This window comes from Myxocyprinus asiaticus, chromosome 10 (assembly GCF_019703515.2).
Source record: "Myxocyprinus asiaticus isolate MX2 ecotype Aquarium Trade chromosome 10, UBuf_Myxa_2, whole genome shotgun sequence".
In the NCBI taxonomy this organism is placed as follows: Eukaryota; Metazoa; Chordata; class Actinopteri; order Cypriniformes; family Catostomidae; genus Myxocyprinus; species Myxocyprinus asiaticus.
This window is the reverse complement of record NC_059353.1, coordinates 9,832,509-9,852,500: the sequence shown is the minus strand read 5'-3', so window position 1 is coordinate 9,852,500 and position 19,992 is coordinate 9,832,509. Positions and strand designations below refer to the sequence as shown.

The following is a 19,992-nucleotide window of genomic DNA, read 5'->3' as shown; positions in this document are numbered from 1 at the left end:
GTTAACTGTTTCTGAGAGAGAGATGCCCTGAGGCAGAAACTGTTCCAATATCTGGTTGTTCTGGTGGACAGTGCTCTGTAATGTCTACGAGAAGGGAAGAACTTTTAAGAGTTTGCGTCCTGGGTGTGTGGGGTCTGTGATGTCGTTTTCTGCTGGTTTCCTCACTTCTGAAGTCCTGTCTTGATGGTTAGGCAAGGGTGCACCAATAATCCTCTTAACAGTTTTACTGTCCATTGTAGCCTATTTTTGTCCAATTTGCTAACCGAAACAGACAGTTAAAGAATTCAGACAGACTTAATGATGGCTGAGTAGAACTATAGTAGCAGCTAGCTCCTAAATAGCAAGATTTATTCATAGAGTCTTTATTCTGCCGTGTATACCTGCTGATAATATTGATGGTATAGTTACGTTTTCAATGTATTTGCACTGTAAAAAAATAAAATAAAATAATAATAATAATAATAATAATATATATATATATATATATATATATATATATATATATATATATATATATATATATATATATATATATATATATATTTATTTATTTATTCATTATATTTATTTATTTATTTATTTATTTTTATTTTTTGCCTTTTAGTTATCATAACTTAAAATGTAGAGTAAGAATAACTGCCCTGGATTGATCTGGTTGAGAACTCAATTATCCAAGTTTTTTTAGCTGAACTTGTGATAAGTTATTGAACTTATAAAAACTATTCAGCCGAAATAAAAAATATAAGTCAAGAGAACTACACACATCACACTCACATATTCGGATTCCCAGCATGCACTTCAGCATAAATAAATTATACAAATTGCAGTGTCATATTTACATTTAGTCATTTAGCAGACGCTTTTATCCAAAGCGACTTACAAATGAGGAACATAGCAAGCAATTTGTCATACACAGTTCAACAACATCTACAGTGTTGTACTGCCAAGCTCTCAAGGTGGCTGGAGTAGTATAGGCGCTAGCACAGAAGAAAGAGACAGTAAATGCCATTAGTGTTACTGTCTTACTCAAGGAGCTCTAAAACACGATCATACTTTTCATTCTTTTTATTATTTTATTTTTTTTTACTGTATGCTGCTTTTTATTTATGCTGTTGATTGTTGTGTATGTTTTAACTTTCAGTTATTTGTCATGTAGCAATAATTCAAAGCTAATCTTTTTCCTCTGTGATGTGTTTGACGATTGTCATCATCATTGTGATTTATGTGCTGAGGTCCATGCATGTCTCCTAAAGAAGCTTAAAGGTGCACTCTGTAAGTTTTGTCTTTGTGTCATCTTGGAATAACACTGACACCTAGTGGCTTGGATGCAGCATAATTTAAAATCAATAGTTTTCAGTTTCAGATGCCATTGTAGAAATTTAGTATTCACAGTCAACCATGATTACTTTAATCAATGAGTGAAAGTGTCAAATAACAGGACGGTTATTGAGATTAAGCGAGTAGTATTCGGCTGGTCATGTGATTCTAACATGGCAGCCCCCATGTGCGGACCCTCTCCATGTAGAATAAAACAGCTTTTATAAGGTTACTGATATGACTGGAGTCTTCATTTTAATGTGAGTGCTCATGATTTCCTACATACTATATTGCAAAATTACAATTCATGCCTTTAGGAGTTAAACTTTTTAATGAGGAAAAAATGACTGAGTGCACCTTTAAGGCAGCTTGAACGCTTAATTTTTAATATAAGAAACAATAAGATTTTTTTTTACAGTGTAGTAACACTATACTTTTTCAGTGTTCCTCTTCCTAAGAATTGTTTGAACTTAATCCATTTTTAATTTTGCCCATCAATGCTTCTGTCCTGGACTGGCCCTAGATGATGGTGGATTTGACCAATTGAATGTGCAACTATTAGATTACCTAAGATTATATAAACATACCAAAAGCTTAAATATGGTAATATATACTTCAATTGATTAATTAATTTAGCATGACTATATTCCTAACATTCTGGATATTTGTTGACATCATACCGTACTCCAGGAAGTGTGTTTCAAGTTTGGAATCTTGTAGACTCTGGTGGTTTACAAGTACCAAGTACCAAGTTTAGTTCTCCAGTCTGTAACCACTAAGGGGGGCCACGCATCCTCCCCAATATTTGAATTTGTGGTCGATCAATATGGGTTTTTCATTTACAGATCCTTTAGACTTTTGGTCTCACCAATCTTGAATATTTGGTTACATCCTTGGTTCTAATGTAATTTGGTGTTTCAGTGGTAAGCCTATACCAGAGACAATATATGTCAAATCATAGTTGGTGACAGTGCAAACCTGTCATAACGAAATCCATATGGGACAAGACAGAGGCAGGTTTTGGGGGTGCAAACAACTGAACATAAACCAACAAGTAGGCATTTGCAATAACCTCTTAAAAAATGTAAATATTACAAATGCCAGAAATGCATAGCCCATGCCAGGTCATAAACACAGACACATCAGATTCATCATGTCCTTGTAAGGAGAATGTAAATATGTTAATAATTAAATAACATAGAGACATGCGTGCAAAATGTGTGGTTTTTATAACCGTGCTGTAAATTCAAATTCTTTTAAGAGAAGAAACGAATGTGAAAATGCATCTAAACCTTGAGGCGTTACACACGGCCTCTCCATTACTACAGTGGCCCCGCGTCGAAACCTAGCGCGCTCCCTAACTAGACAGCGTTTTCTATTTGTTCGGAACGTTTGTTCAACGCGCGTGCGATGCCCAAACATGCTCTCTAGGTAGCCAGCGCACTAGATTTTGAGACACAATCCGTGTATGCTGTGGATGGGAATGTATCCCAGCATGCTTGACAGTCAGCGGTATGAACAGGGAAGGATGATGAAGCTAAGATGGCAGCGCTAATAGGGGTGCTGTCTTTACGGACTCAAGAAAAACACCAGGGACAAACGCGAAGCACGGACGTCAGCTCGCGCATTTGACTCTTTCCACTTCGTACAACTGGACTTGAAAGCCCGATGCGGTTGGATCGCTTGCAGTCGAGGGGATAAAGGTTGAATTTTGATCCGGGGGAAGGAAGGGACGTGTGTTTCGCAGTTGCAGCAGAGCGGCTAACCGTTAACGTCGTTGCATCGCGAGCGCCGAATTAATCGGAGATACACGGATGTAATTCACCGGGCGTTTTCGTGTTTTTGCACAGCGGATATATGGAGTGTGCTTGGGACTTTTAGCTCTGCTCATTGACAATTTAATCTAATATATGCGCTGTTCCCCTAAACGATGATGTGTGCTGCTGCGGCAGCGGGTGCCGGTGGTAGTGGGATCCTGTCGTCCTCCGCATCCCACTCCATGGGGCTGGGCGTCAGGGTCATTCCCGGAGCTGGAAACGATTTTGCATCGATCGGATCAGGGATGGGCTCTTGTCCCGTTGTCGGGGCTCGCTCGGATTGTCGGAGCCGCTACCAGCTTCTTCTCTCCGGGCGAGCGCTGGCGGAGAGGTACCGGAGGATTTACACCACCGCGATCAACGACAAAGAGCAGGGGCTGAACCTCGGAAGGTGGGTCTTGTCTAACGGCTCGGTTCGGGATGAGAAACCGGGCCGTGACACTGTGCAGATGGTCTGGATGTGTTTGTAAACAACTCCGTGTCGACCCATTGGGTTCAAACATGAGCTCATTTGAGCCAAAGCATCAGCAGCGGTTAGCATGCAGCTAACTTCCTTAGCGAGATCACATCAGCGGGCGAAGCTAAAACACTCGTTTCATGTCATTCAGGACAGCAGAGCAGCTCGATGTGTGTTGATTTCGATTTGTGCACGTTTAAACGCGTTTTATTGGTGCTGTCGCGGTTAACAGGACCGTTTTAGACATCTTGCACATGCAGTCCTATAGCAATAACTGCAAAGCAGCTAGTTTGACATAAATAATATAATGTAATATAAATGTAACATTCATTCATTCATAAAATGTAGTTCTAATAGGATGTGGCTGAGTTAGTTTGATATATGAAATATTATTATTTATTTTGTCCTGATTTAACTGTTATAATGGGCATCTGGCTTACAAATTACGACTACCTTAAGTTTTATGGATGTGTTATGCAAAGATGGAAGAACAGTCACTGCAAACATTTCATCATGTATGTAAGGATTTTGACGAGTGAAATGTTGTGATGTCAAATTAAATATAGTCCCTGCCCAGGCAAACGTGTTTTCGGGATATTATAGATACCCAGCCTGTTCATTTGGATAAATAAGACTTGTTCAACGACATGTTACATCGATATACTGTATGTAAATGTATTCAAAGGAGCACCCGTAAATTCGGAGTAGGCTTGGTTCTGTTTTGCCTTACGTCACCCTGCTGTGGTCAGAGACACGCGCACCGACACTGACGTGCTTTCCTTCACGAGTCTCCACCACAGCAGCGTGTTATTGGAAATCTTGTTTAACAGTTCATAATTGTTTCTGGTCATATACGTAAACCTGTCCATAACACATCAGCAGTTTTAGGTCGGAGCGCTGTTCGTAGTGTACACTTACACCAACCACTTATGGCGTCAGCAGCATGCAAAGTGTGCTGAACCATTGAACACCCCTCCCAACCTTCAGGCTCTGAATCACAGGAAACCTTTTTACGGTCACTTTTCACTGGATATAATCAGCTACTGTTGTTTTATTTTGTATACTACTCTATACAAGCCCTAGGACACTTTCACAATTCTTACATAAGGTTCTACATAGCGGAATCGCATGGCGTTCATGTTGAAAAAGAAGCTGTGATTGCCCTTTGTTGACATAACAGCAAGTGAACTTTCCTTGTGCAGGGTTCGCCAAGGGACTCTAGAGTACATCTGTTAGTATACCATGGACTGTTTACAAGTATTGGTCACACAAACAGTCTCAGACCAATTTAAACTGGTATAAAAAGCATTTTCTTTGTTTATTGCAGAGTTGTTAAAGGGATAGTTCACCCAAAAATGAAAATTCTCTCTTCATTTACTCACACACATGCCATCCCAGATGTGTATGACTTTCTTTCCACTGCTGAACACAAATAAAGATAACTGGAAGATTATCTCAGCTCTGTAGGTCCATACAATGCAAGTGAATGGTGACCAGAACTTTGAAGCTCCAAAAAGCAAATCAAGGCAGCATAAAAGTAATCCATAAGTCTCAAGTGGTTACATTTATATCTTCTGAAGTGATCTAAGATGTTTTGGGTGAGAACGGACCAAAATGTAACTCAATTTTAACTACAGTGCTGGACAATAAGGACTGCCCAATGGCCCGGGGCCAGTGTGAGAGAGATTTGGGACAGTTGCTAGAACTGCCAGTGCAGCATTTGTAACGTTAGTGCAAGCAGACAAGCGAGAGAGCACAAAAATTAAACTGAGCAAACAAAGTCTTCTACCTGAGCACTCAAAGACGAGTGAGCACAATTCTATTTTAGCTTGCAAAGACACGTGGGCGCATAATATACTGGATACAGCGAGGCACGGTCGCGTGAGCGCACAAGAGTATGCAGACACCAAGCGCGCTCTCCTAGAACTGTCCTCACTCTTTTCCAGGTGTCTTAGCAGCATCAATTACAACGTTTTAAGTATTCCCGCACATTCCGTGTTCACAGTGCTTGAAATTTCAATTTTTTTTCGTTTTAACATGTTGGTGAAAATTAGCAGTCCACACATTGGAACACAAGAAATCAATGGTTTCTTTTTGTTGGATTGCAAATCCATCTACCTCCGTGCATCTCTCTCATCATCTCTCTTCTTAAATGGACTGAGCGCTAGTTTTGTTCCCATAGTATAAAAAGCTAATTTTCTCTCATTAATTCGCTTTTAGAGATGAAGCGCTGAATGAAACGTAATAAACTGTTAAACCCCGGTTATCCAATTAGGTAATATTTCAAAGCGTAAACATTAATTCGACATGATAATGGTGTTTGTTATGAAAAGGAGCAAAATCACTTTGGCTATTATTATAAGAAGAGTTGTTCAGCTTGAAGATGACATTTAAATCTGTCTACTTCATATTATTCTCATAACACACCTGTTACATTTCTCATTTCTGGACTGTACAGGTATTTTCATCATGTGCTTTGTGTATCACAGGCAGTTTTGGTCTTGTTTGGGTTGTGTAATTTTGTTTATATCCACATTTGTAATTCACAGATTAGGCCTAATATCTACCTACTGTATTTAACACATCACAACCGATTTATTAGCAAGGTCTCCTCTTTCAGGGATTCTCATGTTTATTACATTCAGCCAAAAATCAAATCTTTAACTCAGTGACTAGACCTAAATCTTTGATCCTGGTTGTGAAAACACTGCACAAGGCCCAAAAGTTGACAACATGACTAAACGGGTGACCAAAAACCCATCCTCTGCTCCATAGAACTCTTTGCTTAAAAACACGTGTAAATGGTGGGACGACTGAGGATAATATGATGTATTTATGAATTTACATCTATAAAGCGCTTATATGAGATTACATAAGGCATAAATCATGTCTTGTAAATTATAAATGTAACAACATTTTTGGGGAAATGACCATAAATATATATGTATATATATAATGTATATATAAAAAATAGTTAACTTTGGACATGATGGTAAAAACAGCTATTTTTAATTTTTGTGTTTGGGCCAGTGAAAATTTTGGCAGGGCAAGTAAAAATCCTGAACTATAAATCTTGACATCAGCAGTCTCCTTGGCGATCATGATTTTAAGCTCGATTACACTTCATAGAGCTATCTAGCACTTTGCGCATGCATCAAGCACTAGGAAGTGTAATCGACCTTGATATCACGATCATGCCTAGAGACTGCAATGACAAGATGTACAGTGAACAATTTGTAAATGATGAGAGAATATGAATATTTGGGTGAAAATTTCTTTTAACATGGCACTACTTTCTCAATTCTTTGGGGATATTGCTGCCCTTAAAACCCATGCTTATTAAATATGCATGTTAAAAAACACATTATGGGAACAGCTGCATGTGTTGTACCTATTATGGGATACATTTCTTGGTCTGTCATTCGGATGTCAAACGTGCTCAGTTCTGTACCAAATGCTCCATTGTGACGATGTTATATTGGACCTTTGATCTTTCTCGATTAATTGAGAGATACAGTTGAAGTCAGAAGTTTACATACACTTGGGTTGAAGTCATTAAAACAAATTTTTTAACCACTCCACAGATTTAATATTTGCAAACTATACTTTTTGTAAGTCGTTTAGGACATCTACTTTGTGCATGACATGAGTCATTTTTTCTAACAGTTGTTTACAGACAGATTGTTTCACTTTTAATTGACTATATCACAGTTTCAGTGGGTCAGAAGTTTACATACACTAAGTTAACTGTGCCTTTATGCAGCTTGACAATTTCCAGAAAATTATGTCAAGCCTTTAGACAATTAGCTTCTGATAGGAGGTGTACTGAATTGGAGGTGTACCTGTGGATGTATTTTAAGGTCTACCTTTAAACTCTGTGCCTCTTTGCTTGACATCATGGGAAAATTAAAAGAAATCAGCCAAGAGTAACTTTACAAAAATTGTGGACCTCCACAAGTCATGGTTCATCCTTGGGAGCAATTTCCATATGCCTGAAGGTACCACGTTCATCTGTACAAACAATAGTATGCAAGTATAAACACCATAGGACCACGAAGCCATCATACTGCTCAGGAAGGGGACGCATTCGATGAACGTAGTTTGGTGCGAAAAGTGCAAATCAGTCCCAGAACAACGGCAAAGGACCTTGTGAAGATGCTGGAGGAAACAGGTTGACAAGTATCTATATCCACAGTAAAACAAGTCCTATATCGACATGACCTGAAAGGCTGCTCAGCAAGGAAGAAGCCACTGCTCCAAAAGCACCATAAAAAAGCCAGAATGCAGTGTACATGGGGACAAAGATCTTACTTTTTGGAGAAAGTTCCTCTGGTCTGATGAAACAAAAATGTAACTGTTTGGCCATAATGACCATTGTTATGTTTGGAGGAAAAAGGGTGAGGCTTGCATGCCAAAGAATACCATCCCAACCGTGAAGCATGGGGGTGGCAACATCATGTTGTGGGAGTGCTTTGTTGCAGGAGGGATTGGTGCACTTCACAAAATAGATGGCATCATGAGGAAGGAAAATTATGTGGATGTATTTCTTCTTCAACTGTATTTGGCCATTTTGAAATGAGCAGCATTTGGCCAATAAACAGTAGTGGTAGCTCCACTTTCAACTGTTCCCAAGTATACGACAGCTTTGTCAATGGATAATAGCCTAAATATGTTCTATTTTCAGTTTTATTAGTGAATATTGTAAATGTTTTATAAAGTGTTCATTCAATTTAAGCACATTTTTGTGCATCTCATGTGCTATCATTAAATTGTAATATGGATACATCACCATTATACTGGACACCCATCTGCCACCCTGTTCTCTAGATATTGGCTGTGGCCATATTGTTCGACCACTAATGTGCTGTACCTATTAAGATATCTGGTATATTAGACTTTGGACCTTGCTATATTGGATTTGTATTGGTAAAATTTTAAATTGTGGTTACCTGACAAAATACTGCCAAAATATTCATTATGCATATTGCCTAGCAAGGCCTTTGTATTCATTTGTGATTACTGACCATTGACACTGCAAAACCTGATGTAACTTAATCTTTTCCAGGGGAAAGAAAGCTTTGAGTAAGAAGAAGCTTAAAAGGCGGCAAAAAGTCAAATCAAAAGTGAAAACAAGAACAAAGGTAAGATCTGTCTTTGGAGACTCCCCATACTTCACACACAAAAAATTAGCATGTAGGATTTAATACTACCAGTAGATACTACCAGTTTTGTGGTAGAATCATTTTCTTATTCCTGTAATTTTCAAGTCTGTAATTTTCTTTCTCTCATACATCAGATTTCATTGCATAGCTGCAAAGTGTAATGTAAAAAACAAAACAAAACAAACATTCTTGATGGAATAGATTCCATTCAGATAGCTTGTTTATAGCTTTTTTGGATAGGAAATTTAATTTTTGCACATTGCTGCATACTTCCAAAAGTACACATTCTTGGACACTGAACATGTTTATGTGCGCAATCTTACACAGATTATGCTTAATAAGCTGACTACAAGTACATGTGGTGTGTGCATGTTTTTTCACGATTGGACATCAAAACAAGACACTAAACCAATAATTTCAAGTCCCATGTTAAGGTTTGCATTTTCTTACATTGCAGAATTTTTGGAATAAGCATAGTCAGCTTAGTGTTGTGCATGTAAACACACTCATTGATCACATTGCAGTCACAATATGATACATATTTATCATATTCTTAATGCGACATTTACATTTTATGCGAGGAAACTGATTGTAATCATCAGAGTTTTGAAGATGCCAGTAAACACTTGCATGCATGGTGAAGATTTCGGGAGTGGCAGGGTCACGATTGGCTGTTGCTTGGCGACCCATGTGTTTCACGTTTCCACGGCAACAGCTTCATCTATCTCCTGCTTTGGGCACCTATGGTGTGCCAGGCAGCAGGGTTTTCCGCAAGTTGTCTACTGCGTTTAACAATGCTCAGAAAATAGGCAGAGACCCAGAATGTCTTATATTGGATATTGTGCATTGTCTTGCCATTCCCCAAAGCATGTGTGGGGGTAATGCCTGATTGTGTTTGGATATCCTTTCCCAGGCACTCTCTTTTCCCTAGTGGATGTTAGTGCTTCACAGGCAGGGGTAAGAGAGAATAATGTGATTGCAGATAGTGGAGAAGGGAATATGCCGTAATAATCCTCCACCCTAAAACCCTGCTGGCTAAGAAAGTGCTCACTTCTCTCTTTCACTGCCACAGCCTTAAACGAAACTCACTATCTTTGTTCACAAACAGATGGGTGGAGTTCCTCCAAGAGGGAGAGATTTTCTTAAATACATACTGTTGAAATGTGTTTCAGTGTTGAAGTACTTCAGTTTGCTTTCATTTAAAGGACCAGAACTTTTCTTCTGGAGATTAAAGAGTTTATTGTCCTTCCAGTTTGATTTATTTAATGACCTTTGTAACCTATATAATGAGGCCTAGGTGATATTGGCCTTGCAAAAAAAAAAAAAAAAAGATATATATATATATATATAAGAATATGATATTAGATATAGATATTTTTTACTAAAATGATTTAATATATGAAAAATGCTACTCTGACTTCAGTGAAAATATTTGCGTGATGCAAATGAATCGCTGATTGGAATAGTTGGATAAATTCGAGAAACTATTAAAACATTTCAAATGCATCTCATAGGGCTGGGTATTGATACAGATTTCCCTATTCGGTTCTGATTCACAAGCTCTCGATCCAATTTTGATATCGATTCATGTGGGTATATTTCATTATAATGTCCCTTTTGCTTGCATATGAAAGAAATTCTCTCCCAGCGAATGCTGTTAATTATACAGGGGACCATCTAACTAGGTATGTTAAGAAAATATTCATTTTACTAATTATATTTCATTAGTTTTCATAACTTTGGTCACATTTTAGCTTTTTAATTTTAATTTTTTTTAAAAATCCATGTATTCAACAATTAATATGATATTATATTGCATATATTTTGTTATGTGTTTATTGTTTAATTGCGTAATTTGTACTATTTACAAGTATTTACATTGATTTGTTGAACACATGTTAAAAACCGGTACTGTCTCTAAGAAAACCAGCATTGGCGTGATTAAATGTTTATTTTTTGTTGTTTTTGATCAACAACTGTCTTTAGAGAACAGAAAGGGTATTAAAAGAGACATTATTCAGTGACAAATCAGTTTCGTGGATCTCGCCTTTGGACACACACATTACACAGAACAACCTTTACTCTCTACACGCAGTGAAAGGATCTCACTGCTGAATAATTCACCACTATACTACACAATTACTGGTGAGTGAAATCTGAACATTTACCAGCCAGTTGCCAAATATATACATTTTTAGTCACATAGCATGAAATTTGGTTGCAAATGCAAGTTCTTTCCTCTCATTGTGGAAAAGGGCTGCGTATAGAGTAAAAGATTGACCTTGGGATTTAAGAATCGATATCATTCAGATGAAGATGTATCGGAAAATACATCAGAAAATCAATATTTTTACCCACCCCTAGCATCTCATACTCACGAGTTGCAATACAAGGAATGATTGCAAAACAAGTTTAATGGCATGATCTTTAAAAAAAATATGGACCAATAAAAAAATCATCATGATATTTAGATGTTGCTTTAATTTATACTGGCAGCAAAATCTTTGCAAATATATTGTGAATTCAATATATCACCCAGCTTTACTTAAAATGAACACAATTTTCAGACACCAGAATGTCATGGCTTATTCTATTATTGAAAAACTGGAGTTAGGTCTATTTCATTTTTGAATGTAAATTTCTACTTAAATGGGTGATAAGCTTAAAACTATTCCCATTCTACCGACATGTCGCATAAACTAATTTGACCCATTACCACTGACCTTTCAGGGGACAGTGGTGGGACTTGTATAGTGCATAGTCTGACTCTTGTACCTGTGTGCGGACTGGCTTTTCACATGCTAAATACACCCTGCAGTCCCCGATGAGTTTTATTTATCGGAGTATGTGACTAGGAGGAGGGCGTGGCTGGGCCGTGATGGAGCACGGCCGGCGCTGAATCAGCTGATCAGTGGGAGAGCGAGATAAAGAGCAGCCGGAGATGCCTGTTTGACAGAGAGAGAGAGACACACGTGGCCGTGCTGAATGTTTGTATGTTTATTTTAAATTAATTTATATCATTAAACTTTACATTGACTGTTCAGCCAGTTCCCGCCTCCTCCTTGCCCTTCCTTATACTGTAACAGTGGTGCCGAAACCCGGGAGGGAAGAGGGACACGCTGTCGCGGAGTCCTCGCCGCTGCCATCCGCCAGGGGAGCAGCCGTGGCCGTCTGCCTGGGGACGGAGGGGTCGCTGCCGGCCGCCGAGAGCCAGAGGAACTGCGGCCGTCTGCCAGGAAGGGGAGGAGTGGTTCCGTCCGCCAGGGGCCGGAGGACTCACTGCCATCTGCCGGGGGAGGAGCGAGCTGGTGTCCGCCAGAGGGCGGAGGAATGGTTGAGGACCAGGCGACAGCGTGTCCGGGAGAGGAGTGTGACGAGGAGGAGGGCGTGGAAAGGCCGTGATGGAGCACAGCCGGCGCTGAATCAGCTGATCAGCAGGAGAGCAAGATAAAGGGCAGCCGAAGACGCCGATTCGAGAAAGAGAGAGACGCACGTGGCCGCGCTGCATGTTTGTTTATGTTTGTAGAAATTTGACGATTTTCAATACCAGCTTCAAAACCACAACAAATAATAACACTAACTTATATGATAATTATGGAAGAATGGTTTCAAGTTCTTAATTATTGAAGACTAGTAAACAGTCAGTAATAAAATAACAATAAAAAACAGCAATGAATAGAAATAATAGATAATAGAATATAATAGAACAAAAATACAAATTAAGACAATTCAGTGCTTTTTTAGCAGCTTTAACAGTTTTTAACAGCAGTAGGCTTTCAAATATTCAAGTAAACATTCATAATGAAATGCGACATAAACCTACTACTGGTCCTTACGGTATGATTTAAATACATTAATACTTTTTAAAGCTACTAAAGTTACTCAGTCAAGAGCAGTATTTACATGAATACCTCACCAAGATGGGCATTTTGGTGAAATTTTGAAATGTATTTGACCGTTCAGGTGCGCATTAGCGCGAGCATTTTCAGAACACTTGCATGTTCAGCACACATACATACGCCACCTGTCAATCAAACAGGGTGCAGCTGCTACTAGATCGCTTGTGAATTATAAAATTACGTGTGCTGGATTACTTTCAACAGCAGAATAAGAAAATTAACTTTCTAATAAGTGACACATGCCTAGGCTATCACAAATATAGCTGGTTATTTTTTTTGTTATCGACGTTTTAATCAGTCTGTTTGTCTGGTCAGGCAAGTAAAATTCTCTTTCTCTTGCCCCTTCAAAAATCCACTTGTCCCGGACAAGCGTTGATGTCGAGCCCTGATTAAATATTGTATTCAGCGTTCCCCGATAACAATTTGTTCTTCTGCAGTATAGTTCCTAAAGTAAATGTACGTTGTTTTAAAGAAGTTTTAGATATTATTTTGGAAAACAAGCCAAAAAAGACTAATCAAAAACATATTTTGTTCCAGTGTATAATGGGCTAAGACTGCACTCTGTCACCTTTATGTTCACTTTGATCCATCTTTAACTCACAAAAACAAACTTTCTCTTCTTAATTTTCATCATGATAAGATACACACAGTGAACATACCACATATACAGTTGAAGTCAGAAGTTTACATACACTTAGGTTGAAGTAATTAAAACTAAATTTTTTTCAGATTAACAATTTTTATTGATTCTCATAAATAAACACAAACACACGAATACACATGAAAAACAAAACGTATATACACGGAATCAATCTTAACCCCCACTAACCCCAACAACATCCCAGTGGTCGCAAATGATAGACACACACACACACACACACAAAATAAAATAAAATAAACAAATAAATAAACAAATAAAAAATATAATAAAAATAATCACCCATCCATAAATTATATATTCCCGCCCCATTTCTCCACGAACCCGTTATACTTCCCCATTCTGCTAAATAATCCCTTCTCAAAGGCCGCCACCCTTCCCATCTCCGAGCACCACTCCTGAAAGGAGGGTCTGTTGATCATGACACTGGTTAAGACCCAACTCTTTATGTGTCTGTTTTCTATGTTGATGACCGCCACATCGCCCAAAATACAGAGTCTGGGGCAAAATGATACCCAAGTGCCTAATACATCGCAAACCAGACTCTGAACCCCAAAAGACATGGGTTATGTCTCCATCCTCTGGTTGGCATCGCCAGCAGGTGGGTGTGTTCCCAAAAATAGTACAGAGCAAGTGGCGCAGCTGTAGATACCTAAAAAAACAGATCTGGGGATCCCAAAATGTTGAACCAAATTTTCAAAGGACCTCAACACACTACTCTCATATAGGTCACCGAGTGTAGTAACCCCCCTCACAATCCACTCTGACCCACAGAAAGGGGACTTATTAATATGCAGTTTAGGGTTCAGCCATATGCTCGAGCCAACCTTTAAATAAATGTCCGAATTACACACTCTGGACACTTTTGTCCACACCGAGTGCAAATGCGAGATAACAGGGTGTAATTTAACTTCTCCTTTTAGATTGATAGAAAGGCTTTGCAATGGCATAATAGGGGCAAGAACTTCCTGTTCAATACAAAACCAGGGAGGGGCTCTCTTAGGTGGAAGCGATCAATGAGCTAAATGTCTGAGACCGAATGCATAATAATAAAAAAAGTCTTGGGTAGGCCTAGCCCAGCTTTGGCTATGAAACTTAATGAAGTGTAATCTGGGACGTTTACCATTCCAAATGAAGGACTTCGCTATGCTATCAAATTGCTTGAAATAAGAGAGGGAGAGATTGTAGCAGGTAGTTGAATTTTGGAATGCAATTCATTTTAATAACATTAACCTTCTCAATGAAGCCCACCTCCCCACATCACTCGAAAACCTTTTTATTAAAGGGTCAAAATTAAATCAAATTTCATATCACACAAATTTGCTGGGAATAAAATCCCCAAATAGTTAATCCTGATGCTGCGATACCGCCTACCTGATGGTAGCAGTGAGAACAGCCCATGGCTCGGGTGGCTGGAGTCTCTGATGATCCTCCGAGCTTTTTTCACACACCGCCTTGTATATATTTCCTGGAGGGAGGGAAGCTCACCTTCGATGATGTGTCTGGCAGTTCGCACCACCCTTTGCAGTGCTTTGTGGTTGTGGGCGGTGCTATTGCCGTACCAGGCGGAGATACAGCCAGTCAGGATGCTCTCCACAGTGCAGGTGTAGAACCGTGTGAGGATGTGGCGGTTCATTTCAAACTTCCTCAGCTGTCTCAGGAAGAAGAGGCGCTGATGAGCCTTCTTCACAACGACTTCAGTGTGGATGGACCATGTGAGTTCCTCAGTGATGTGGACACCCAGGAACTTGAAGCTGCTGACTCTCTCCACTGGTGCTCCATTGATGGTGATGGGGCTGTGTTCTCTGTCTTTTCTTCTGAAGTCCACCACAAGCTCCTTTGTCTTACTGACGTTGAGGGAGAGGTTGTGCTCCTGACACCAGTGTGTCAGAGTGTGCACCTCCTCTCTGTAGGCTGTTTCATCATTGTCAGTGATCAGACCTACCACCGTCGTGTCATCAGCAAACTTAATAATGGCATTGGAGCTATGTGTTGCCACACAGTCATGTGTGTACAAGGAATACAGTAGTGGGCTGAGAACACAGCCCTGTGGGCCTCCAGTGTTGAGGGTCAGTGATGAGGAGATGTTGCTGCCTATTCTAACCACCTGGCGTCTGCTTGACAGGAAGTCCAGCATCCAGCTGCACAGCGAGCTGTTTAAGCCCAGAGCCCGGAGTTTCTCATCTAGCTTGGAGGGCACTATGGTGTTGAATGCTGAGCTGTAGTCTACAAACAGCATTCTCACATAAGTGTTCTTTTTTTCCAGGTGGGAGAGAGCAGTGTGTATTGTAGATGCAATGGCATCATCAGTGGAGCGGTTGTTGCGGTAAGCAAACTGCAGCGGGTCAAGAGAGAGTGGCAATACAGAGCAGATGTAATCTCTGATTAGTCTCTCAAAACATTTGCTGATGATGGGGGTCAGATCAACAGGACGCCAGTCATTTAAACAAGTTATTTTTGATTGTTTTGGAACAGGCACAATGGTGGATGTTTTAAAGCATGTGGGGACTACAGACAAAGAGAGGGAAAGGTTGAAAATGTCCGTAAAAACACCAGCCAGCTGGTTCGCGCACGCTCTGACGCGGCCCGGAATGCCATCTGGGCCAGCGGCTTTGCAGATATTCACCCGTCGGAAGGATCGTGTTACATCCGCTACAGAGACGGAGAGTGAACTAACCTCTGTAGCTTCAGCCGCGAGAGCTCTCTCCGCAAGGGCGGTGTTATTTCCCTCGAAACGAGCATAAAAAGTATTTAGCTCATCCGGTAGAGAGGCAGCTGTGTTCATGGCGGAGTTTTTATTCCCTTTAAAGTCCGTGATGATGTTAATTCCCTGCCACATGCCTCTAGAGTTGGTGGTGTTAAACTGTCCTCCAATCTTGATCCTGTACTGGCGTTTTGCTGTTTTGATAGTTTTTCGGAGGGCATAACTGGCTTGTTTATGCTCCTCCGCGTTCCCGGAATTAAAAGCGGAGGTCCGCATATTAAGTGCCACGCGAACATCGCTATTGATCCATGGCTTCTGATTCGGATAGATTCGTACAGTTCTGGTCGGAATCACTTCCTCTACGCACGTTCTGATGAAACACATTACACTATCAGCGTAAAGCTTGATGTCGTCATCAGAGGCGGACCGGAACATCTCCCAGTCCGTGTGATCAAAACAGTCTTGTAGCATAGAGTCTGATTGGTCCGACCAGCACTGGATCGTTCTGAGGGTGGGTGCTTCCTGTTTCAATTTCTGCCTGTAAGCGGGCAGAAGCAGAATGGAAGAGTGGTCTGATTTGCCAAATGGTGGGCGGGGGAGGGATTTGTAGCCATCCCGGAACGGAGAGTAGCAATGGTCCAAAACCCGGTCCCCTCGTGTGTTGAAACTAATGTGCTGGTGATATTTTGGTGCGATTGATTTTAAACTGGCTTTATTAAAGTCCCCGGTCACAATGAACGCGGCCTCAGGGTGCGCGGTTTCCTGCTCACTTATACTCCCATACAGTTCCTTGAGTGCCCGGTCTGTGTCGGCTTGTGGGGGAATGTACACAGCAGTGATAATGACCGCTGTGAATTCCCTCGGTAGCCAGAATGGTCGACACAGAAGCATAAGAAATTCCAGATCAGGAGAGCAGAAAGACTTGATAGAATGTACGTTCCTCTGATCACACCAGGATTTGTTGATCATAAAACATACACCACCACCTCTGCTTTTACCTGAGAGGTCTTTCACTCTGTCCGCTCGGTGCACGGAGAACCCCGCGGGTTCAATGGCTGAGTCTGGAATCTCCGCAGACGTCCAAGTTTCTGTTAGGCAGATAATGCAGCAGTCCCTTGTATCTCGTTGGAAAGAGATCCGCGCTTTCAGCTCGCAGAGCTTGTTATCCAGAGACTGAACATTTGCCAGTAGAGTAGTGGGTAGTGGGGGTCGATTTGCGCGGCGTCTTACTCTGATGAGAATGCCGGCTCTGTTTCCCCTTTTCCTCCTGCGTTTCCGCGGCCGTGCTGCCCAGACAAAGGGCTCCGCTTGCGTGTTTGTAAACAGCGGGTTGGCATTGAGGAATGTGAAGTCCGGTTTACGGTGTGAGATTGCTGAACCAATGTCCAAAAGTGTTTGTCTGTCGTAGACAATAAGGCAGACAACATCCAAGACAAAAAACATAAGAATTGTTAACAAAACAAACAAAACATTGCTATGTTGTGTCAGAGCTCGCAACGCAGCAGCCATACTCGGCGCCATCTTGAGTCCTTTAGATTTGACTTATTGTCCATTTTTTAATAATTAGGACTTTACTGTATTCTCTTGTTGTGCAGTTACAAAGAAGAATTTCCTTTTACTTGCATTGCCCTAATATGGTTGTGTTAAAGGTTGTTCTTCTCAATGCTTGTTATGTCCATTGGTTCCTTTCTCAGTAAATAGCTGACTATGTTAAAAAGTCAACTGAAATGCCATTGGAGTCTGGGAAAGAACAGCAGTTTAAATCTTCTTTAGTGGGCACAGTAGCTCTTGTTGCATCCAAAGATGGAGAAAGTGACACTTTGTGTCTCATTTCTCATCTCTTGTCTGTTCAAGGTGGCTTTCTAAGGTTGATGCCCCACTAGACAATATTTCAGCAGGTTTTAAGTTAGACACTTTAATTATGGGGACTCCAACTTAACCAAACTGTCCACAACTGTCCTGCACCTCTAGTTGGAAACTATTCAGTCAATCCAATGAGCTGCTAGACATGGCTCATAAATTTGTGGCCACCTAATGTCTTCAGAGGCTGGGGAGGCTGATGTCACTCTGCCAAACATAGGGTTAGATTTCCCTTTGGTGTCCGCCTAAAAATGAAAGACTTTCTCTTCATTACATCATCCTTCATTATGGCCAGATAGACAAACACAAAGACAAATGGATCAGTTAAGTCTGTCTGGAGATGGATTGATAAATGGGAAAATAAAATGACAGGGCTCGACAATAAGGACTGCCCGATGGCCCCGGGCTAGTGTAAGAGAGATTCGGGACAGTTGCTAGAACTGTCACTTGCCAGTGCAGCATTTGTAACGTTAGTGCAAGCAGACAACAAGCGAGAGAGCACAAAAATTACACTGAGCAAACAAAGTCTTCTAACTGAACACTCAAAGACAAGCGAGCGCAATTCTATTTTAGCTTGCAAAGACTCGTGGGCGCATAATATACTGGATGCAGCGAGGCACGGTCGTTTGAGCGCACAAGAGTATGCAGACACCAAGCACTCTTTTCCAAGTGTCTTAGCAGCATCAATTACCAACGTGAAGAACATAGCTTCCCACTTCATGAATTTAGGAGTGGGATTGCACGTCTTGCGCAACATTTTAAGATTAACATTTTTATTGAGTCATAAAAATGACAAAGAAAAACAAAACATATATACAATGAATTAACATTTAACTCCCACTACTACCCCTCCCCTCCCCAATCAACAACCCCACCCGACCCCCTACGAACATCCTCGTGGTCTCAAATAAGTACACGCACACAGAAAAAAATTAATACATTAAAATAAAATAAAATATATAATAATCATACACATCTCAAACTACGCCACTCTCTCCACAGTCCCTCCCTGAGAGTCCCCCAAAAATGTCAAATAACTGCCCCATTTCCCATCAAATGAATCCCAGATCTACACAACACCTCCTCGAAAGCTGCTACCCTGCCCATCTCCTCGCACCACTCACGAAACGAGGGGGCTCCAGCTGACTTCCATCCTCTAAGGATAACCTGTCTGCCCACCATAACACCGGCCAGGATCCAAATCTTCATGTACTTATCTCCTACATCAATGACTGCCCCGTCACCCAAAATACAGAGCCTGGGGCTAAAGGAGATCCGATTACCCAATACGTCGGCCATACAATTCTCAACCAGAACTCCTGTATCTTACGACACCCCCAAAAAACATGGGTGGTGTCTCCATCTTCTAAATGGCATCACCAGCATGTGGGTGTGTCCTTAAGGCCAAGCCTATACAATTTAGAAGGGGTCCAATAAAATCTATGTAGAATCTTAAATTGCATAAGGCGCACCCTTGCATCTCTAGATGCAGACTTCACATTTTTAAGAATCCTAGCCCACACTCCCTCCTCCAAAAACAAATTTAAATATTCCTCACTTAATCTTTTGAGGGAATTTAAAGCTCCGTCCCCCAGACTCTGAATTAGCAGGGAGTAATACACTGATGCCTCATGACCTTTTCCAAAAGCAGTAATCACCACTCCCAGAGTATCTGCCACTCTAGGGGGGTGCGTGCCACTCCCAAAAACAGTGCAGAGTAAGTGGCACAGCTGTAAATACTTGTAAAATTGAGATCTGGTATCCCAAAATTTTGAACCAAATTTTCAAAAGGTCTCAATACTCCACTCTCATATACGTCACTGAGTGTATTAACCCCCCTCACAATCCAATCTGACCAACAGAAAGGGGACTTATTAATGCATAGTTTAGGGTTCTGCCATATGCTCGAGGCTACGTTTAAATAAATATCCAAATTAAACACTCTGGACACTTTTGTCCATATCGAGTGTAAATGCAAAATAATGGGGTGCGACTAAACTTCTCCGATTAATTTGATCGGAAGGCTATGCAGAGGCGAGATAGGGGCAAGAGCTTCCTTTTCAGTACAAAACCATGGAGGGGCCCTCTCAGGTGGAAGCGACCAATGAGCCAAATGTC

At 40.7% G+C, this 19,992-nt stretch overlaps 1 protein-coding gene across 13 annotated transcripts in view; it reads left to right on the top strand.

Annotated features, from left to right (window-relative positions):
* The first annotated feature begins 2,674 nt into the window (after positions 1 to 2,674).
* The window catches only part of LOC127446741 (E3 ubiquitin-protein ligase MYCBP2), a 155,032-nt gene continuing 137,714 nt past the window's right edge, over positions 2,675 to 19,992 (top strand). For 11 of the 13 annotated variants that reach the window (XM_051707889.1, XM_051707894.1, XM_051707895.1 and 8 more), the window contains exons 1-2: positions 2,675 to 3,525; positions 8,657 to 8,732. In XM_051707889.1, coding sequence (XP_051563849.1) covers positions 3,248 to 3,525; positions 8,657 to 8,732 — 354 coding nt within the window. In that variant the 5' untranslated portion in view covers positions 2,675 to 3,247. The remainder of the gene's footprint in view (positions 3,526 to 8,656; positions 8,733 to 19,992) is intronic. The other 2 variants (XM_051707900.1, XM_051707902.1) reach the window with 2 other exon arrangements.